At 40.3% G+C, this 23,804-nt stretch overlaps 1 protein-coding gene and 1 long non-coding RNA gene across 2 annotated transcripts in view; one reads left to right on the top strand and one right to left on the bottom strand.

The window, feature by feature from the left end:
• Nucleotides 1-23,804, bottom strand: part of LOC128472030 (uncharacterized) — a 68,186-nt gene that overhangs the window by 32,692 nt on the left and 11,690 nt on the right. The gene's annotated exons all lie outside the window — the stretch shown is intronic.
• On the top strand, nt 1,366-23,550 carry MYOCD (myocardin). The gene is made up of 14 exons (XM_053454015.1): nt 1,366-1,595; nt 9,201-9,266; nt 11,344-11,399; nt 12,932-13,007; nt 13,283-13,444; nt 15,435-15,613; nt 17,924-18,040; nt 18,658-18,905; nt 19,264-19,411; nt 19,663-20,616; nt 20,905-21,033; nt 21,431-21,538; nt 22,000-22,057; nt 22,226-23,550. Exons 1-14 carry the CDS (start codon nt 1,541-1,543, stop codon nt 22,765-22,767), a joined length of 2,898 nt encoding a protein of 965 aa, XP_053309990.1. The 5' UTR covers nt 1,366-1,540; the 3' UTR covers nt 22,768-23,550.

Here is a 23,804-nt window from a genome sequence, read left to right as displayed (position 1 = left end):
TGGAGCTGAATGGCGCATATTACATTTTCTTTGGGAAAGTGTTGATAACAGGTGCACAACATCACACCGGGCAGCACGCTTAGCCTGCTAGCTGTCTAGTCTTCTTAAAGCAGCACCCACTGCGTATTAAGAAGGGACTGGAGACACGCTTCTTCGTGTAAATGCTTCGGGAAAGGTCTAGTGTGTATGGCACAGATAAATGACATAGTCTGGGGTAGTCTGCTGTGCCGGTAGTTCTTCTGTTGAACTGGTTAATAAAGATGCTTTCAAAACGGTATTGTAAAATGAAATGCCTCTCATTCAGTTGTTACATCATTCCTGGTGAAATATTTGTGGTTAGAGATTTCCACATTTCAGTTTGAGTGAAATTTGCCCACAGGTTATTGGCTAATGTTGGTTCGGTGAAGCTCCAGTTCCCCTGAAATCCAGCTGCGTATGTATGAATAAAACAACGATTCGCTCTGCAAAAAATAAAACCTCAAAGCGGTGGCAAAGTTTTAATTAAGCCCACTTAGGTACAAACCACAACCTGAGTGCACCTTCTGCCATATGCACCCTCCGAAAACCACGTTTGCTTCCCATAGAGAAGCGCTGTGCAACGCATTAAAGGAGAGACCTACTATACAACTCATAAGATCTTACTTAATCCCTAATGGAATATAATGAAACCAAAACTTTGCAGGCCACATTCAGCCTCTGGTCTGCAGTCGGGACAATTGAGTTCTGGTCTGTAGGCTATTGCGTCCGGTTCCATCTGCTATATTGCTGCTCTGGAAACCAAGGATAATATAACAATGCTTGCTACAGGGTAATTTTCCCCTAACCAGACACCTTATACTTGTAAAGACTCCTATACGTCTGCACAGGGAATTCGTTCGATATCGGAAAGCCTTCCCAGTACAATCAGACATGATTTGAAAATGTTAGTGACGCAGCTGATGTAGAAAGCAGACGTTGGTACATTTCCTGGTGAAATGTGTCAAACATTGACACAAAGATCTGTTAATGCGCTCGCAGCTTTAGTGATTTTGCACACTAAAATACTCAAGCAGCGTGCATGGTTCAGCTGTGGCAGCCAAGACAAATGACCGCCTGTCTATACCATTTGAGTCAGAGAAATGTGAAGTCCTACAGTATTACAGCAGTGCCTCTCTGCCTGTAAAGAGGGGAGTAAGCACGCCGATTGGCTGGAGTTACTTTTGGTGGTGATGAGGATCAGATATCATACTGATGTTTTTAGCAAGAACCACTAGTAGACAGTGACATCAGCTGAATCCCAAGGATGCTGATAATAGTAAACTCTGGGGAGGAGGTGCCTTTTGGATGAAACTTCATAGTTGAGCACAGCTGAAGCAGAAGCATTTGCCTCTTGGAGAAGGTCAGTGTTTGATGGGACCAAATTCTTTGAAGCCTCAGACATCTCTGGGCTGCGAAGCCGGCAGCAGCTGAACAGCGCAGGGGTTTGGATACATCCTCTTCATCCTCATGGTTTTACTGAGGGATATTTTCTCGACATTGGAATTCTGATCATCTGAACAACATGACACTTCTGGGCTCCGAACACTCACTGTTGATTCGGAGCAAATTCAGATCAGGTAGGGAACACCAGAAAAGGGAGTTTAAATATAAAGATGCTATATATCTTAACCTTGTTACATCGGAAGACGCAACTTTTATAAAACGGTATTCTGATACTTTTCCAGTAGAATGTATATGTAAATAATCAGGAGCATGATGGCGATCTGCTAATTATTATGCTGCAGGTGACCAGATGTTAATACTCAGATGCCGCAACACTTTATGGTTAGATGCCACGACACTCATTGTAATAAGACTGATGAATAAAGGAGCCAAGATTGGCTTTGACAGCTCCAGAGCCCTCTTTAACTTTTGGTCTTTCAGCCGTACCTTGGTGAAAGGTTTCTAGACTCCGACCGGCTTGTGATCAAGGCTGGTAACTTTAATATCCTATGTTTTGAAAAAGGTTGGTCCATGAAATGTTGTGCAACTTCTTAGTCTTTACCAATCTGGTTAGAAATATTTCCTACCTTTCTTAAGTAGTACAGAGTTACTTATACCCACTGGTTCCTAAGTGTCTGTCAAACTGACATATTGCTATTGAAACACTACACACGCTTTTGCCAGAAAGTTTCTAAATGAACACTATTGCCCCGAAGCAAATGTTTTTTGGCTGTTTGCGAGCTATTACAATAAGCGCTATCCTGAGAAGGAAGCCGCTTCCTACCGCAATCTAGTTAAGCCTTTTAAAGTGGAAAATGTTGTGTTTGGAAATACCGGAGAAGGAAAAAAAAATATTTATGTAGCCATCTGCATAAGGGAAAACGTGTGTGTGTGTGTGCACACAAATACACAGTGTGTACGTATATACATATGTACGCATCATTAAAACCCCAAAGCGTGTGTATTTATACAATGTGTGTTTGGTTTTGTATTTATATACAGTTACATGTTTTGGTCCTATGTCGTGACAGCTGCTTTATATAGTTTAAAGTGCAATTCCCTGGAAATCCTATAACATCTTGTTGTACTGTTAGTGTTTTGACAAGTGTTCCAGTGACATGTTTTCCTGTGTAAGTCAGAGTACTGACATACATACCACACGGCCATGGGAATTAACCTGTGACAATCCTGCGTATGCCTTCCTTGGGATATATTACTGAGGGGTGTTTTAACCCATGCATGCTGTTTGAGCGCGTCATGAATGCTTCTTTCCAGGGAATACTGTGATATTTTATTTACAAACCTTGTTGCTTATAATCATCTAATTACATAAATAACAAACTTACAATATGTGAGTATAACGGTGTGACGTGTGCATGGTAGAATTTATGTCTGGAAATTAACCATATTAAAACATTTCAACAATTGCGGGGTATTTTTTTTTAATCTTGACTTTTAAGACTTTTTTTTATGAAATATTAGACTGGCTGAGCCTTAGAAGTTAAGTGGTTAAACCTTTACGGTGATTGCTAAAGTACTGGGTCAATAGCTAAATTGCATAATTCTGCAGTAATAAGGAACATCAGGCCGGTAAACTAAAACAAAAGGAATGGGATCGTTAATGTCAGCCCCCACCGCAGAACAAAACGGAATAATCCATGAATGATGTTTAAGGAATGTCTTCGGAGGACATCCTACAGATATAGAGTGTGTTATCATGCACAGGAATGTGCAAAGCATTTAAATGGCAAAAGTGACACCGGGATAAGTGAAAAGTTTCCTGTCACTCAGAGTTCAGGCTGCTTGTTCTTGTCAGATACCTTAGCAGTCAGATAAATGAAATTAAAGACAGGGGGGTGGTATGGCTTGGAATCATTGCCAAAAGTCGAGTGCAGATCAACACTGCCCTCTGCCTGGGCAGATAGAAAGGACTGAATGCAGACCCCCACCCCAAACCCTCTCATTGAACTATATGGGTAATTGTTGAGGGGACAGCGTCAATCCATTGGGTTATCGGATCCCGAGCATTCCCCGTGGAGCCAAATCTCACCTAACATGAAACGTTTTTCAACTTAGCCTCTGTATTGTCCCTTTTCCATAATTATGGTCCAAGAGACAATAGGCCAAAACGGTTTCAACGTTATGCAATTGCTATTTGCGTGAGATATTGCTAACAGGACTTGTGAAATTCCTAGTCTGAGGAGCACAAATGAAAACGTAAAAATACAATACTGAAACCGAATCACAGTAGACGGATAGATAACATTTTCGACCGAAGAAAAAATATTTACAGAAGGGACAGTCAAAATGTGAAATCCACAATGGCTCTGTTTTAGCAGATACAACAGATACAAACATGGCTACTCGCTTACAAAATAGGAAATGCAGGGTTTCTTTTAGCATGGAGTATATTCTTTAAGGCAAAATAGATAATAACGTTATTGTTTTTTATCATTATATGGATGAACTTGGGTACATGGGTTTGTCTTGTGTGTTTTTATAAATGTGAAGGGTGCCAATGCATCAGTACGATGTCTCTGCCTCTCAGAAAAGCAAGCTGTTAAAGTTCTCGGTTCCTGTGCAGCTCCCCTTCACCACAGCTGGCCTCTTGTCACTGTGACCATATGTTTTTAACTTGTAGCCAAACTTCAAAAAGGAAGCGTCAGGGGGAAAGGCTCCAGCCAGTTAAATGATGTGGTGCTACCCATTAACTCTTACAACAGACCAAACCAACAGCTGTGTCCTATACAGAGACACTCTCGCTGTCTGTAACAGGGACGGATGTCTGCAGTGCCTTCTGGAACTGTCAGGGTTAAGCAGAGAGAGGAAACATTAAATGTTTAAAACTTGTTAACATTTGGTTAACCAGGAATAGGCAAGTTCTGCCACTCCTGCTGTGGACTACAACTCCAGTAATCCTCAGCAATCTTGGCTAAGAATTCAAACCCTACTTTTGGGGACCATCTGCTGTATGGGAGGGATGGGACATGGGAGAGGTTGCATATGCATAGGAAACCGGCGTATTCTTGCTATTGCTGTGCATGTTCATGTATCTCCCGACCAGCTGGTACAGTTTCTTTTTGTGGTTCTCTGGAGCGTGCGTCCACTGGTGCTGCGAGTTATGAACAGATGTTAGAAATTTCATCCCATCATACAGTCGCCAGGACTCAGCGTTTGAGTTACATTTTTCAAAGCATCTGCCGGGCAGTTGATCGTTTTTAGCTGATAAAATGGAAACCTTTGTTTTTCCAACCTTATATTTCCAGTTAACCACATGTTATGCGGTCAATTAAAAGGCACCCCAACAGAGTTGGAAAACTTGTTCCAGGTACAGAGAATCCGCTTTCATGAAATAAAGGATTCACATATTTACTTATAATTTCATATACATTTAACGCTAGATGCCAGGATGACAGATCCATGACAGCCTTTTGGACAGAAAGTCTGATTCCCCAGTGTGGGTATTCGTTCCGCCGTGGTTAATACAGGTTACTCACACAACTAGCTGCCATCTGAGCCAACCTAACCCAACAGGGAAAACACTTTTTAATTATTTTATCTGAAAATATCGTTTAGAAGCTCAATACAGGATGTTTTCTGCACCAACACTGTGAGAGCTCAGATCCACCGCATGTGTAGGCCTGTGGACTCAATGTCAAACTGTAAATAGATCAATAAGACCTACAGAAATTGCTTGTATGTTAAAACATTTAAAGACATTTCACCAAACACTTTTGATAACACATTTGCCCCATGTTGCTGGTGTAATAGACAAGGGGTTTACATTCTATTGTGTATTCCCAAAATACTCAAATGTTACTGCTGACACCTACATTTTTATGAGGTATAAATGCGTTACGCGCAATGCGTTAAAGAGATGTCTGGTCACTGTACGAAGGTACATACATACAGAAGCCTACCCATTAAGGGGCCCTAACAATGTCAGGAAAGTGGCCCTTGACCTCTGCGTTGGACAACCCTGGGACAGTAAAAACTGAGAGGGTTACTATACTCAATCGACAGCTCCCATTCACTTTTGTTAAATCCCCCATGGCTCAATTGCAGAATACATAACAGATGTAAGCGTGGATTTAATTTCTTAATTAGCTCTGGAACAAAAGAAATTATTTTTTATTTACTTTAGGGTGTCAGAATAAGTTTTATGTCTAAAATTAAACATCAGAACTCTCGCTGCATAAGCTTTCACCAAAATGTATGCATCGTCATTTATCCATTAAAGGGAGTTCAAATACACCTGGGTCCTGTAAGATACCCTCACTTGCTATAGAAGTACATAGGTATGTGTAAACTTTTCCATAGTTTGACAGAACTAAAGATATAAGAAACATTCCTGCTTTCTGCACGGCTAAATAAAGCAGTTTTCCAATTACAGGACAGCGCTTTAGGAAAATTGGTTTCAAGGAGCTCAAAAAAGAAACCAGAGTTTCTGGATCATTTTGGTAGAAGAACAAGGACATTCTTTTCAGAAGCTGCTGAATGCTAAACTAGTTCAGAGGTGGCGGACCCTTAAAGAGAAAGCTTAATGCCCCAGATTGCCTTGTCAAAGGAGAATGTATACTAAAGTTATTGTTTGAGGACTTTCTTCATAATGCATAGGTGGACGGCTCCCACTGAAGTTTACGCATGCACAAAAGGGGTCTCATTAGACAGCCCCGCAGAACGCCCTCCTGCTCAGAAAATAGCAGGGGACGGTGGGGAAACGGGCGAATGCATATGGGGTGATTCCGCAGAAGCCCCCATTCATTTGCAAAGAGAATATCATATATATATATATATATATTTAAAGGAGCCACTCAGCCACCTTATACCCTCCCCCCAGAGGCAAAACACAAATTGGATTACTGTATTAAAAGCGGTGCTGAAATAGAATTAAGAATTTGCGTCTGTAAGAAAAAGACAAGAGACTTGGCCGAGCTGTTTGGATTCTCTGTATCTGACGGCATGGTCAGCCCCTATAATATGACATACCATCGAAATGTGAAATATTCTCAGGTCGCTCTGACAAATGTTACAGGGAAGTCTGTTTACAACATTATATCAAAGTCTGGGTGATTATATTTGATACATTGCGCTGAATAAATGTTATCTTGTAAGGCAGGAATATAAACACAGTGCAGTATAATTTAACATGCTAAGGCTGTCATGATGAGCGCATCGCTGGCACGCAATGATTGCTGATAATCTCAGAGGTCATCGCATATTTTCCGAAATGGACAAACGGTTGCAAAGAGAACACATCTTCCCTGGAGATGCTTTATTCTTTTTATGGCTATGATCTGCGTTTATTTGTATGATATGAGTTTCTGGTTTATTTTTATCGGCAGTCCATTGAATAAAGATATTTAACGAGCTATGGGAAATGTTATAATTAGAATAACATCGTGTTGGGAATACGAGAGCTTGTAAGGAAGAGTAAGGAAAAACGTTTTTCCAGTACCTGTAGTGGATGGGTGGGAGAGAATCTGTGAAGCATCTGTGAAGAGGTGAGTAGAGGGAAGTATGACACATACAGAACATGCGAAATGCGCAGGGGTTACGTATAAATCGCCATCAGCAGAACATTCTATTTATTGCAAGGGTGATTGCATCACTTCCAACCCACATATACAGCTCTTCATTGTGAGTATTTTGCACATCATATGTGCGGTGCACTTTGCATGCCGTTAGCACATGTTATTCACATGTGCATTTGTACGCCGACCCAGAAAGTACTTGCGCCTCTACACCACCTGCTGGACAGTCGCGCTAATAACGAAGCTCATCTTGCAGAAGAAACCCGGCAGGTATGCACCTGATAATGCAATGTTTAGACACCTACAGCTCACAGTTTAGCCAACGACCCTCTAGAATCACGACGATACCCTCATTATACAGAAATAGGATATATAGAGAGTATATTATATATATATAGAGAGAGAGAGAGAGAGGGGGGGGGAGAGAGTATATTCACTGATTACTGTTACAAGATGATGGACCTCCTTTTTGGCGAATGTCTTCTTTGTAGGACATTTGCCACGTTTGGGAATATTGTAAGTTTTGATTTCAACATTCTAGATTATAACTTGAAATGCACTCACACATAGCTTGTAACTCGAGGAATACTAATTTCAGGCACGCAGCCTGTGGTTTATAGAATTTATTGCCGAGTAGCTGTTTCAGACCATACGCTTTTCTGTAATTGATGGGACGCGGCTGTGGAACAAACATAGGATTCAATAAACTAATAACTATGCTCTGTCACGTTCACAGTCTTATACTGTTCGCTAAGTGAAGACATTACATAATTCCTAATACATTTGGAGAGGGCAGGGAAAATTAATTTGGGGACCTAGATTGATTTGGCGGTGCTGTTAATGCATTTTTCTCAGCTGTTCTTATAGGTTTGGGACAGTCTTGCTCTACTCCCATTAATTCATCCGCTTTACACTTGACTGTGTCCAGTGGCCTGTCCTTATCTACAAAACCTTTCTACGTTACCTATTGTTTTATGTAGTTCCAACCGGGGCACATAAGCCTCCTAAAAGACCTGAGCTGGCCCTTATAATGCATACTTTTGCAGTGATTGGAAATTCTTCATCTAACTTCATATTACCACTTAGTAACTAGACTCTTCTATCGCCAGAAGCCAGTTACCTGGTGTGTTTCCACATAACACTGAAGTCATAAATCATTTTTAATCAGCATATGAGGAAGAGATAAGTTTGGCCAAGAGGCAATTGGGCATCCCACCGTTCTCTCATCTAAAATGGCCTATAGTGGGTTCACTCTTGGCGTGAATCATCCCCATTAATGCGAGGCAGTGCTGACACAGGACTAACCTAGGATAATATCAGTTCTGCGGGTGTCAGAAGATTACATTTCTGTATCTCCCCTATTTTTTAGAAGGGATGTAGAAGTGATTACATTAAGTCTAGGACCTCTATCTCTTGATGTTAACTTACTTTAAAAAAAACAGCATTTTGTAAATGCCTCGACGTACTGGCAACATCCTGGGCAACGTCAGCTGATGAACGTTTTAAGTGCCATAAAATCAGAATTAGATCTCTACTGACTTGGTGAAAGGAAAGGCTCTCTAAGACGTAAATGTATTTGTAAAAACTGCGGCACTGTGTGATTTCAGCAACTGCTAAAACAATTTACAAAGCCCATTTTCTTCTGTATCCAGCACAGCGTTCCTTCAACTGTCACCAATCTGTCCATATGGAGCTCGTTAGATATAAAGTACTTTTTCAGCAGGCAGAGAAAAGGAAACAAACAGGTCTAAAACCACGAAAGTGATACTTGGCCATACCTGTCGCGTGGCTTTTGAGCCATGTCTCATGGCCCATGAAACGTAGATTATTTACAGGGCTACTAGACAAAGGGTTGCTGTTCATGCAACTGTAATTAAGATTTCAGGTGTTACTAAAACAATGTAATCCTCGTGCGCGTGTGCCGTGAAACTACTTTTTGACGTGTGAATTCATCTATAACCCTGGAGCTCATAACATCCAAGATCTCCAGCTTGGCGATAACATTTTTTTTGCATGAAGTTCTACTACACAATTAACACCAATTTACCCCCAGAAAACTGATTTCTAATTCCCGGTGGATGAGCAGGACTTGTACAGGGAAGCGCATGTTCCTCTTGGAGCAGTAGTAGACCGGCTACCACTGGAAGTAGATTTCTCTAATTTAGGATGGGGAAGCTCTGACACCTGACAATTTTCTTCTAATAGTTTTACAGTTACGGCTTCAGCAGAGAAGAAACCGAGAGCATCTGGTGGACCAAGGTATCATGCCTCGTGAGTATATTTAAAAATTCTGATTTATAGAAAAGGCAGATCTCCTACCCAACGGGAATCATTACATCGATACTAAGACCGGAAGCAGTGAGAGAATGAGAGCAGGAATTCCAGTAATACAGAATACGGCATCTGAATTGTTCCACACTCACAACGTACTGATTAGAATCTAACGTCCAGCCAATCAGAGTGAGGATTACAACATTACACTTCCACAATGCACTGAAAAGAATCTTATAAACAGATATTGGCCAATGAGGGCGTATGTTTTACACCTTCATTCCCACACTTAACCAATTCAAATCTTATGTCCAGAGATTAACGAGTCGACAAACTCAAACGTGATTAAAGAACATATTCTATAACTTCACACAAATAGATTAAAAAGTGGCATCTTAACCAGTAATTCATGGAGAAATAACACAGTTTGGGCTTTGATCATGCTTAACTTATCACCCATTAATCAGTTGGAGAGGACTGTAACATATTCATCTGTGGACCTACAGAAATATGGAGAAAGCAAACCCTTTCATACAACTTCTGTAATGTAGTCTTGGTGGGAAAGGGCAACGATGCTACGAGAGACACACACATTCTGAACATCTATTCCTTTTTTGAAGATGTAGACATTTTTTGTTAATTTTATTTAACGGGTAACTGAAACTGAAGACTATGTTTTGCCCTTAAAATACGAACCTTCATTTTTATCGGATGGACTTTCCGTGATTTTCTAACTCCCGCCAAGTTCGAGCAGTTTTTCTCAGCCGTGAAACTTCTGTATGCTACAGTTTCATTACTCCACATTAAGCAACCTTCTCTAATCAAATAAGGGAATAGCTGTATGGTTAGCGGACAACGCCATATAAAAACAGTCTGTTCCATTTCGGGATGCAGATGAATTTTGTATGTGGTTGATTTGCTTCAGTGATTTGTTTCAATGTTGAAGTAATTCAATCAGCCCACTATTTATTGTGTTAAAAGGCGTTGTGGTCATTGTTGGAACTTAATGTGCAAAGACATAGCTTGTTGCGTGTGTGAACAGTGATATGTTTGGTTCCGCCATCTTTGTCTTCTGCATTAAAGTAATAAATGTAGAAGTAAACGGACAGTAAGCATGTAGAAGGCAAGTGGTACAAGTTTCTATGTCATGTGCGGCCAATGAGACATTACTGCTTCCACCGAAGGAGCACAATGCATTATTTTATGTTTTAATGTGGAATCAATGCCGCGTGACATGGTGTTTTACAGAAGGAATTATGGAGTATAGTAATGAATGTAACAATACCAGGATACAAATAAAGAATTGAGACTAATCGTCTGGTGTATTATGCCAATTTAGAGACACAAATCAATGAGAAAAATGGCTAATTGGGATAAACTTTTTAGTGCCAGAGATCACACTGCAGTTAAACTGGGGTTAATGGTATCAATGGATATTAGGATTCTCTAGAAGCACAATCCATACAGGTGAAAATGATTGTATATCAAATATATCAAAAACGGTAATCCTGCGTCATAAATCAGGATACAGTCCTGGAAATAAGGATCTATCATTGCGTGCGTATGTGGCAATTATATAAGTGAGAGTGGCTGGACCACCACTGACATTTTGTAACCTTTAAGACTGTAAGCTCTTTGGAGCAGGTGATTTTTTTGCCTCAATGTCTAATCTTGTAACACAATAAACTATTTTCACGCTGTGTCCGTCCACTGTACAGCACTGAGTGTATGCTGGCTATTACAGGTAAACTAGGAGCATTTATCAATGTAGGTACAGAAGATGTGCCAATATTAATTTATGCGTCAAGTTAAGTAAAGTTTATTAAAGCGGTGCTTGGCAGCCTGCGCTTCACTCCTGAAATTCCTAGTTATGTGGTTATTTGCTACTGGCTCTGTAGACGCATTATAATATATATAATTGATTTGGCCAACTGGAAACTCTAATAATGCCCTTTTGTGTGAGATTCTCATTTCTTTAACCATCACATTTTTTGTGAAGATCATCCATGAGCGGCGCAGATGTACAAATATAAATATAGCTGTTTATACTAACCGTCTGCATTATTTGCTCTTCCAGCCCTGAAGAGCCCAGCTGCATTCCACGAGCAAAGGAAAAACTTGGATCGAGCCAAGGTAGAGCCTAATATCTCTTTACTTTTCAACATAAATCAAACGATGTGCGTCTCCCGTTCCCTTTGGACACTGAAAATACTGTGGCGACTTCTTTTTGTTAACTAACATCCCTTCTAAAAGTTTTCAGAAAGACGTAAGCTAGAAAGAAAAAAATCTCTGGTGCTCCGCTTTTATAAACACAAATGAGGCATTGATTTTGTGCACATAAATTGTTTTTTAAGGCAAATCTTCTGTTGAAGTTAGTGCATTACTTAATGTTACATGTTTATAATTAATACAAGCTTTGTAACGACATTAACGTTTCATTCATGCATGCATCCCCGCAAACTAAAACTCCAGGGGTTTTAGTTTTAGAGTCTTTAGCCCCGTAAATCAGCACTCCCAAAATATTAGAATTTCATGCACTCTGTGAACCCTCGCTCCAAAGGTACCAGATCAAAACTCTGAGAGACCCGGAGAAGGAAGCACCCGATGCCCAATGGTTAACATTAGAAATATGGGTCTAGTGAAATAAATCTGAATGGAATCAGGGAATGTGTTTGAGGCAGAAGGTGGCGCATAAAACCCTATATTGTGAGCATATTGTTTGCACAGGTATATTTATCTTGGAAGAATGGTATTAAATCTTGTGCTGCTTCTTCTAATCAACATTATTCTAAGATCAATCTGTTTTTGTAGTCAAGGTCCACAGAAACAAACTGTCTCATAGGAGTGCAGACAAGAACCGTAGCGGAATACATTAAACATCAGGGCTACGCCGCACAAACTATAGGCAAAGAAAGAAGCCTTTTCAGAAACAGCTGATTTAAGAAAGTCGGCAGGAAATGCAGTGACTCATTCGGCTCTAATCATAATATTTGCCTCCTGGTTTTCAAATCAGACAATAAAATGTGAGGTCATTTTTTTAGAAACTCAAAACTCACACATTGTCATTTGAACCTGCACGGGACTATCATAAATTGCCTGTGACAGTCGGCCCATTCAATCCAAGGTTTTTAAGTGAGGTGAGGGCCTTTTAGAGGCCAATGTCTTTTGAAGTCCCGAATGCTGTTGGATTTCATAATAGCGTCATTTAGTTTTGAGTATCATGGGTGAACCATTCATTTCCTTTTTGACAATGAAATTATTTAATGTAGCCAGGTATCACTGATCCCAATGAAAGAGAAATTGAAGGTCGTCGTCTGAGGCAAACTCCTAATCCCTAAAAATTACTTCCAAACTCTTCAATTCTGGTCCTGAGTAGTCTTGCCTTTTGGGGTTGAGCATCTTTCATTCATGGTCTTCACAAAGCAAACTTTGCAATGCCTGTCATCTTAGGTCTCATTCCCTCTCAACCGCATGCTAGATCAGGACACGCTTCCCCTTCTGTACCAGTACATCTTAATGTGCGTTAACGTTAGTGTCTATTTGTAATTGTAAATTTCCGTTCTCCCCTAAAATCTGCTGCCGTTCTATAAATAACATGTAGTGTAATATCTGTATCATGCTTATCACTGATCAAATAACGTATATACATTTTATTTTATTTCCAGACTGAAGATTATTTAAAACACAAAATCAGGAGCAGGCCTGAGAAGTCTGACCCCATTAATATGCATATTATGCAAGGTAAGTCTGGACACCCCCTGCGCATGTTCTAGCAATGAAATTGTGGTTCGCAGAGGCTAGGTAGCCATTAGCATCACGTAACGCAACGTCATTTGGTACTTTCAAATCGGGTCGTAGACTTGCTGTGGACTCGTTCCTTCGTACAAATGTCCGCGATATTTTAAATCTTTTTAATTCTACAATTACTCTGGAATCCTCACAATAAGCCCTGGACCTTCGTGAGCTGATTGACAGAGGCTGGAAGGAAATGACTTATCTTGAATTTTCTGTTCCAGATTCAGCCGCAGAGGGCTCAGCTCAGTCTGCCCAGATGAAATTAAAAAGGGCTCGTTTGGCTGACGACCTGAATGAAAGAATTTCACTCAGACCAGGGCCCTTAGAACTGGTGGAAAAAAACATTATTCCTCTAGAGTCCACTGTGAAAGAGGCCATAAAAGGTATAAACCCTTTCCTGCTTCTCGATTTTCTTCCGTAGACTGGGTGTATTCAATCCACCTTATTTAGATCATCATTTCATGGAAGATTTACTGCGAGTGACTTCACAGTGAAAGAAAAGAATCGCACTCGATTATGTATTCGTATATCGATTCCCGTTAAATGCCTCGTTATATTTTTAATCTTGTTTCTCCAAATTCTCCGGGATGGTCAGGAGTTTGATTAGTTCCCATTTCCAGTACCTCAGAAAATTCTGATTGAATGTCTACGGTGGCATGACGATTTAGCGCTGTGCTATGGATTTGGTCGTAATTATCTGTCCAGCGATCAAGACGTTTGGACCACTTCCTACATACCTTTCCAAATAACTGTTTAAATCTGTCCCAGTGGTATTAAACATTCGCTGGTCTAACCCTATAAACCAGGAATTATCTGGCTTTAACCTCTGGAGATAAAATGTTTAAACATTGCAAAGTGCAGTCAAGGTATTTACGTAATCTCTGGAGTGAAGGGAAAAGTTCCAGATTTCAAATAATTTCCAAACGCTAGGCAGCTTTGTCTGCGCTCCAAGCTGGCAAATAGCTGAGCATTGATTTCACAGGACCATTTACCAGCGGCCTGTCAGCACTAAGCGCTCTCCATCACAGCCTGCTCTGCAGGAAGGCGGCTCCGGTCTGCCATGGTGGGCTAAGACCCCATAATGTGATGCACACCATGCTCTAGGCTAGCATATATCAGCAGGTGAAGTTCAAAACAAATGCTGAGAAATTACATGCATATGTGTTCCTCATCCAAAACCAGTTTGAAATCAATAAGACGCTGGGACACGCTCCTGAAACATACAAATGTTACTACCTGTTGTAAAACACGAGGACAAGGCGTCATCTGCTGCTGTGACACTGTGTGATCGATCGAACCTCTGGGGTTATTTATGCAAACTCTTCCCAAAGAGCCCCAAACCCCCGATTATCCTAACTGTAAAATAGTAATTGCCCATAATGATATCGCAACTTGTGATTCTCAAATGAAACTTTAACAATAAAATTCGGATATAAAACAAAGGTGGAAATGTTAATGTAATAAATATGTAAAATGTATTCTCTTCACTGGTTATTGTGCTTAAAATATTTTAGGAACATTATATATAGACTTATCAGTTTGAAGGTCAAGCTTATTAATAGCACTGACCTCGTTGGGGGAGTTAAATCATGTTGTATGTTGTGGATCATGCCTCGTTGCAATGCAAAACTCTTAATGTTTGTCTTCATGTTGGTGATAGGACACAAGCTGGGGATGGAGCCACTGACAGTGATAAGGGCACTAATCACTTCAGTTTACGCTATTAAACATCTAACCAGGGTCCTCTGGGGAAAGGGTCCTTGATACTTGCTACGTGGCTTTAACATGAACTCTAGCACCTGCTTTTACATTAGTAATCCTGGTTCTTGTGCCTTATCAACCCATGGGTTAGGCTGATACTTGCCAGATCCCAATAGTAGCTGTTATCTTTGTTCCTTTAAGATCTAGTATGCTGTGACTAATCAGTGCCACCCAGCACTCAAGGGCTACTGTCAGATCATTCCCAGTTTGGAACAAATCCTGATTATGTGTCACAGGCGGAAATCACGCGTTGGATTGAGTCTGATCCTGTCCATTGAAAGAAAACACATGTAGCGACTTTGACCACGGAATCAGAGCAGACTTGTTGGGACTATGACTTTACTCATAGACCCCCCCACAGAAGAGCATCTATTAGCACCCAAAGTGTTTTTGCGTAAATGTCAACCTGCTCCAAAAATACTTCTAAATGTGTCAGTTTTATTTGCCTTTTTATTTGTTTTTAAAAAATAAAAACATGCTTCCAGTGTAGGCCACCAAAACCAAAATCTAAATATAGTTTCTTGGTCTATTTCTGTGAATGCATATATTGTGAAGTTAATTGAGAGGTGTTGTGACTTGTTATGCTGACCCTGACATTTCTAATTTGTGAAGGAAATCAGAATAATTTTCCCAAGCCGGTGGATGCCTTCGCCTTTGAGGAAGATAGCAGCAGCGACGGCCTATCTCCTGAACAGGAGCAGAGCGAGGACCAACAGGGTCATCTGTCCTCTTCTCCAAAAGAGATTAAAAATCTGGATACAATAAGCACTCCTCAGTCAGGTTCGACACAGGTGAGAGGTCTCCCGAGTTATGCAACACGGATTTAAAATGCAAATATCTTATGGTAATTTCTATATAGGTTTTTTTTTTTTACTAAGTCACGATACATCAACAGCTATGGTATTTAAACTACGGAAAAGAGGTCTAAGTTCCCTTTCGAAGGGCTGCTGAGCATATATTAGAGGAATACAAGAGCAGATAGAAGAAAATGTTGTTGTAGACATTTGGGTAATAAGTCAGATGTACGGCATTTTTCTCACACACTCAGAAGTTATGTTGTAAGAATTACAGAGGTATATAGTCTACAGGTGGATCATTTTACAAATTATACCCTATTCAGTTAGCTGCTACTGTTTGTCAAGAAAATGCATTAGTATTTCACCAGTCCGACACGTATAAACTTTTTTAGTCCACTTGGATGGATAGCTCTAAAACCGATGTTATAAGGATTACACACCGCGCTCTTTTATAAATCAAAGCTCTGTATGGAGAGGCCTCTGTTCTGGGACAGCATTTTGTTTAGATATCTGGAAAATGAATTGAATTGAAGTAAACCAGGGTTTCTAAACTATCTGCATTATAACAATACATTATGAGACTCTACAGTGTTCTACACAGAATAACCAGAACTATTGTTAACCCCAGGGTGACAGATTGTTGGCCAGTCTGTTTACTCTTCATTCCTGTGTCTTTGTTACACAGTGTACTTGGCATTGTGTACCCTGATTTTCCAAGCACTTAGGGCAAGCGGCCAAAGTATTGTCTGCCTGGTATGTCTAATTGCATTGAGCTCATAAAACACGATTGGTCTCAGAGGCTTGTCGGCAGGAGTGTGGGCATCACGCTTAAAAATCTAGTGGTTAAGACTTTTGGGTGAAAAATCACATTATGACCTAAATAGCCTTTTGGTTGCACAGCCCTAACACGCAACAAACAAAATGTATGCTTCTTTTCACATTAACACAAATTAGAGCGCAGTAACTCTTGGCCACCCAGTCAGTGGTCTTATAATGTGCTGTGAAACCACTTTAATCCATTGTTTCAGTTTGTGGTCTAGTAATAATTTCGATGTCTTCCCTTGGGCATGATTTTCATGCATCCACTACTTTGCCCGTAAGGTAAAAACAAGTTGTAGTTTAGTAGTACTTTGTTATGTGAGCAATGGTCTGCTCCCGCTTATTGTTGGCCGGTATAAGTTCCCCACTTCTGATCATTAGGTCATCTAAGATGAATAATGAGTAGCAAATATTTTGGATTACAGCACTATACGTGATTACTGTCCAGCGGTAACCACTGCCCCCATTTCCAATGAGAGGTATAATTCTCAATAGCTGCAGGTAGCATATATTTTCTAAAATGTATCTTGGAGGTTAGATGAGTACTGTCTGCCAAGCACACGTTCACAGATCATCAGACTGCGTAAAACCGGTATCTTATGGACGCTGTCATTTACCAGACAGAGGACAGATTAAACCACAGTCCTCTCTGTCATGTCTGTTTCCAATTTGAAAAGCTTCTGCATGGTGAATAACGGCCACTGGAAAATACATTTGTAATTGGGTTATTACTTAAAACTAACTGTAAGGCAAGAACAGGTTGATGCTTCGTGTCCTAGGAAAATGTAACGTCATACAGAACAGAGTACCCGTATGATCCCGAGAACTATTTCACATGAAAATCAGATGTTTGATGACTGATTGTCAAAAAAATACAACTCTGTTTGTACATCCATGTATGCGTAACTAATTGGAATTCACTGTATATTTATTTTTTTACGGACAGAGGAGAAACTTATAGAATAGCGTGGTCTTATAAGTTACAAGTTAAGTTTGAATTAATATTAGACAATTGTGTAAAAACCAGATGTTGATTTTTGTCTTAACCGCCTTTAATAACCAGTTGGTGCAGTGCTGGGGTCCCTTGGATTACCCTCTTCAAGAAACAGTAAATCAGCCCCATTGGTTTATCTTGGCACTGGGTTTGTGTAAATGCCATTTAAGACAAATCTTTTTTTTAAACCCAGACAAAGATCACTAGCTGGAGGGATTTTCACCCAGCGGTATTTTTTGAGCTTAGACACTGAAAACTGTGACACATGTTGTTGTTTTTCAATAATTCAAAATCCTTTTGTATTCCCAGCTGCCTTAAATTACAATAACAGTATAACCTAAGATAAAACATTAGTCTTCTAGAATACACAACTTGCCAGACATTTCAAAAACTTTGCAGCGAATGCTGGTGCTTCGGTAAAAGGATCTCTTAGCTTTTAGTTCGGACGTCTGTATGTAATCTCAACAAAGGGCTCTCTTCTCTGCTCCTAGACCCCCGAAAAAGAAAAGGAAGTGCCCGATACAGGCTCAGTTGCTGGTCACCCCTGTCCCCTGCATGCAGAAAGTCAGTTGTCCCCAACAATGCCGGTCACAGCAGCAGCAGTAAAGGTATATGGTTGTATAAATTTAATCCAAAAGGTCACACAGCGACTTAAATGTGTTTCTGGCAGACCCTGTGGCACAAGCCTAAGTATTAAGTTAGAAGTATCTGCTATACAATCAGAGAACGTAGATGGGGGCAGAGATGGAAAGACGTCAAACATCAGGAGAAGCCAACGGCTTTTCTCCAGCTGCTAAAGAAATCTAGCTACAATTATTTTCTGCCAGCTTATGTTGATATAATATAGCTCCTACAATCCCCAGTCTTCATCAAATAAGTGCAACCCCCGTGATCTTTTAGTGGACCACCATCATGGGAATTTAGTAGGAAAGCCAGAAGATGCCAAGAAGTCAGAAGAAAAGTTTCTATGCTGGGCTTGTTACTCTTTGCTGTAAAAGCTATAACTCATTGACATGATGAAACATGAATATTCTGCCACTTCCTGATTGAAATCACATCCTAGTATCATGGTTGCTATTCATTTTAACTTATCCCAGGAAAGGCCCGGGGTATCTGTTTTTGTTTGCTGTATCCCAAAACAAACAGAAAATAAGGAATGTGGCAGAAACATCTAAACCAGTGCAGGAATTGTTTAAGTAACAACACCATTATCTTTTCTTTTCAGTCCAAATCATCCTCGGATTCTAAGAACAGGCACAAGAAACCCAAAGATATCAAGCCCAAGGTGAAGAAGCTGAAATATCACCAGTACATTCCTCCCGACCAAAAAGCAGAGAAGTCTCCCCCGCCCATGGACTCAGCCTACGCCAGGCTCCTGCAGCAACAGCAGCTCTTCCTGCAACTGCAGATTCTCAGCCAGCAGCAGCAGCACCAGCACCTCAACTACCCAGGGATGCACCCCTCGCAGCTCAAGTGAGTTACCCGCTGACTGTCCGTCCGCTCACCTGTCCCACCTCACATAAATCCATTCTGGAGAGCCACATCCCAGTGTGATACAGACCCTTGAATGAAAAATATACTTCTAATGGCATTTCAAACATTGATGTATTGATTTTCTTCTTTGAGAATGTAAAATGCTTTAGGGAAGCCTGTACGTCAGATCCAATGAATGCAAAACAATTGTCCAATTGCCCAGAGTTGTACAACATACGCATTTTAGTTGTTGCTAGACGGTAACTAAGTCTCACACTTTGATATTTCATATTCCTCCAAATGTGATTGTAAAAAAAACATTTTGATTTCTGATTAATGATTCAATGTATGTCTACAGGCAGCAAAATGAACAAATGGCACGGAATTCCAGCCAAACCAATATCACTAGTCCGTCCCTGTCTCCCGTAAAGACATCATTTCCAGGCCAACCTGGTTTATCCTCCATGAAGCCAGGACTACTGCCTTCTAATCTTGATGACCTAAAAGTAAGTCAGTAATTATGATTATATGATTATTGTCATCCTTACAAGATTTCAAACTCTTGAAGTACTCAAGTTACGATGTAAGCACTTGTTTTTTAAATCTATTGTCAAGTCCCAAGACTTCTCCATAATATATATATATCATTGAGGATTCCATAAATATAATGCAATAATCTTGAATTTTAAACAAAATTCAGAAAAGTCATCCTTAGGGTGCAGATATTTGACATCATTTCTTTGTTGTACATTTTCAGGTTTCAGAATTGAGGCAACAGCTGCGAATACGAGGACTCCCAGTGTCCGGTACAAAAACTTCTCTCATGGAGAGGCTGAGGCCTTTCCAAGACTGTAGCGGCAATGCAGTACCGACATTTGGGGATATAACAACAGTTACCTTCCCAGTTACACCAAATAATGCACTTTCAAACTACCAAAATCATGCTTCAGCTGGTGTGTTATCCAATAGCTTCTATCAGTTTGGTAGCACCAGCTCCACTCCACCAATATCACCAGCATCGTCAGACCTCTCTGTTAATGGGTCTCTGCCAGATACCTTCAGCGATGGACCAATGTCTTCTCCTCAGTTCGGCCTACACCCTTCCCCTATTCACCTTAGTGCTGAGGAGAGCCTAATGAGTAGCATCAACAGTGGTAGCTACCAAGCAGAACTGGAAGGAATTGATGCAGAAAAGGACAAAATGTTAGTAGAGAAACAGAAAGTCATCAACGAGCTGACATGGAAACTTCAGCAAGAGCAAAGACAGGTGGAGGAGTTAAGGCTGCAGCTACAAAAGAGGAAAGGAAGCTGTGGACCACAAGATAAGCAACTGCCATCTCACCATTTTTTTGGGGTGTCCATCAAACAAGAGAATGCATCAAGCTGTCCATTTGCATCAAAACAGATGGCCTTGAAAGTACAGCCAAACAGCCAAACAGAGAAACTGAGTCCCTGTGGGGTGCAACCAACGTCCTGCATGGTGAACAACCAATGCATGGAGGCCCCGGGCCAAAATCATATAATGTCTTCCACATTTCTGAGTCCACAGTGTTCTCCTCAGCATTCGCCTCTTGGATCTACAAACAGTCCACAGCACATCAGTCTGCCTCCATCTCCCAACAACCACTACTTGCAGTCTGTGTCTCCAGGCACACAACGAGATGGTCGCAGTGTCTCTCCACACGGAAACAACCAAATATGTACTGCACCGGTAAGAAGAACCAGTCGTTTTCATTCACTAGACTTGCCCTACTGTATAAAAATGTACTCAAAAGGTTCTGCTACATATTTTACAACAAACTTCCCCACGATTAACGGCAAATTTGTTACTCCTGTAGCTCTAACCCTTACATTAGGAAGCAGTTCAATTATTATTGTATTTGGGTTATACGTGTGTAAGCGCAAACAGAAATGCAATATGCACCCACAAATCACCCTTTTTGGCACTTACCTTGATAAATCCATTTTCAAAACTAATTTGTCTAAATGTATTTTGCAGAACATTGGGAACACAGCATGCTTTTCCACAAACCAGAACAGCTTCCACTCGTCCTTCATTGATCAACCAGAAACCAAGCATAGCAATAAAGATGGCATCCCATCCAAGAGCCCAGTCATGCAACGGAAGGTAAGAAAACTTCTGGGCCCCATGCTGAGATGAAGGGTAAATTACCCATTAACCTCATTTTCGGATCTACATTTTTTATAAACAAAATAATTTGTAAAGTGCCCCTCACTGAAGAAGGCAGTTTAGTAAGACTTGGAAACTCATTGGATATCACCATGGTGAATACATTTGGACCTTTAACTTGCAAATTCAGTCATTTAAAATATGAATTCTAAACTTTAAAATGACTTTCAGGGTGAGTGCTATGTAAATTCAAATCTTGGTACAAATGTACACTACACCTTAAATGCTTTTCATTTAAATATAACTAAATAGATAGAATTTACTTTGGCACAAAGGGGGAGCTATTTTAAGCACATAATTAATACACATATATCTACTTGTTATTTCCGTACAGATGACTGTTTTGCAGCAAACTCCCCAGACAGGCCAAAAGCTTTCAATTCCATGCCCGAATTTTCCTAGGGCAAAGCAGCCACCCTCCTATGAGGATGCAGTCAGACAGGTAAAAAAATAAATAAAAGAATCTCTCATCAAGTGTAGGACTCAAGCTATTTCCTGTGATTGCGTGTTCTCTTAAAGTAACCGTAAACCTTGGAATTCTGTAGCAGTGTCTTCTTCTAGATAAGAACAGAGACATGCACAGTAACATGCACTAAGACTAATGCATTCACCCTAACTAAATCCAGCCAACTACTGTGCACTTTTTTCTGGAAGTTATAGACAAATTGGTCCAGCTGCCTTATAACTGTCACCATGGGATCCAATGACAGTATGAGACTTTAGAGATCCTGAACTGCCTAAATAATAAATTATTATGAATCAGAGAGAGGAAAAACGAATCAATTAATGGTTTTTGGCTAGTCCTGATCTCCATCAGAAATGGAAGTCCATTGAAAAATCTGAAACTGGATGTGTCCTTCCTAATAGGTAGCGGCTTCTTAAAATTATACATTTTTTTTGTAGCAAATCACGAGAAGCCAGCAAATGGATGAACTCCTTGATGTCCTCATTGAGAGTGGAGGTAAGCTCACAAAAACACTTTGACAAACAAAATAAAGCCAGTATCTTTCAATGTAAATATTTCTTCAAAGTTTGACGCCATATACACCCTTATGTAACGCTGCCTTCAGATTTGAAACTGGTTCTCTACAAATTCCCAATAGAATGTTTTCACTTTATGTTTCCTTAGAAATGCCAGCTAATGCCAAGGAAGAACGACCATGTGGGCAGCAGAAACTCCACCAACTGAGTGTGCCAACTGGAAACTCAAATGCCAAGCCACCCAACGATCACCTTCTATATGACAACTGTTCAAACAATGACAGTCACCTTGAAGTCTTACTAAATTCCCACAGCCCAGTTGGAAGATCCACTGACATGCGTCTTCTAAAGCTTGGCAATGGAGAGTCTTCGTTTGATGGTGTAATTGATGGATTTCCAGGAAAAGCTTCTGAGGAGATTCTTCCCTCTAGAGAAATCTTAGACACATCTCTTTCTCCAATGGAGACTCAGATGTCTCCATCATCTGCAGAAAGCACCGTCCTCCATCATCTAAGCTTCACCGAATCTCCCTGGGAGACCATGGAGTGGCTTGATTTGACGCCGCCCAGCTCTGCTACAGGCTTAGGGTCCCTCAGCACCACTGGCCCCAGTATCTTCAACACTGATTTCCTAGATGACACAGATCTCAACTTAAACTCAGCCATGGATCTGCATCTAGAACAGTGGTGATGAACCTTCACAAACAGCGAAACCTAAAATACTGTACAGAACATTAAGCATTGTCTGCGAGGGAGAATGTAAAGATTCTGGATAACTCTATAGTTCAAAGCTCTTTATAAGTGTATACCAGCAGGGTTGACTTAAGACTCTATGGAGACGCATATTGTTGGACTACCTCCATTCCAGCCATGGTAGCCATGTACATAATCCACAAGGGCCAGAAAAAAGAAAGGAAAGGTGTGCTTCTTTATTCTTCTGCATATTGTTTAAGGACTGTTCCAATGCAAGTGCCTACATTTAACTTGATCCACAATGAGCTAATAGCAGTTTCATATGATGAAAGTTTGACTTGTTTCATATGTTGAAAGTTGTACATTATTGTGCAATTACATTTTCTATTCTTGATAGCTTTACGGCTCAAATCCAATCCTCAGATCAATATTTTACCCTTCCACATGCATTTACAGACTTTTTTTTACCTACTATGCAAAAAAGAAAAACAAACGACAAACAGAAGAAAACAAAAAAAAAAGACTTCCAAAGATGCTGCCGTGCGGGGGCCGTGTCACATTGAGTGGGTTGCTTTGGGGCTTTAGCATACTCATGCAATACGAGAAGATTGGCTGAATGCAGGAATACCAAAGACACGTTATATGCACTGGAAAGGGATTATTTTCCTAGGTGTTAGTAGACATTAAATAAAAAAAAAGGCAAATTCAATGTATTTTCTCACATTACAAATGTTGCCAAGTCTTAATAGAATAGAGGTCTCCAGTTATTATAGAAAACTGGTCAATTTTCCAAAGTAGTAAAAGGCAAAGAGGAAATGCCCTGACAGGACAGAGGAATATCCTTCAAGCCCGTTACCCTTTACACGTGTTAGATGTATATAGTAATATGTTTATTTAGAAGGGAAAAGCATATCAACCAAAACAGTTAACCTTTTTTACAACAAAGGTATAAACTTAAAAAGCAGCAGTTTTAAAATTGTTTGCAGGGAATTATCAAACACAAAATAATTACGTGATATCCTACATTCCCCAATT

The sequence above is a fragment of the Spea bombifrons genome, chromosome 13, assembly GCF_027358695.1.
Source record: "Spea bombifrons isolate aSpeBom1 chromosome 13, aSpeBom1.2.pri, whole genome shotgun sequence".
NCBI lineage: Eukaryota > Metazoa > Chordata > Amphibia > Anura > Pelobatidae > Spea > Spea bombifrons.
This window is presented reverse-complemented; position numbering and strand designations above follow the sequence as displayed.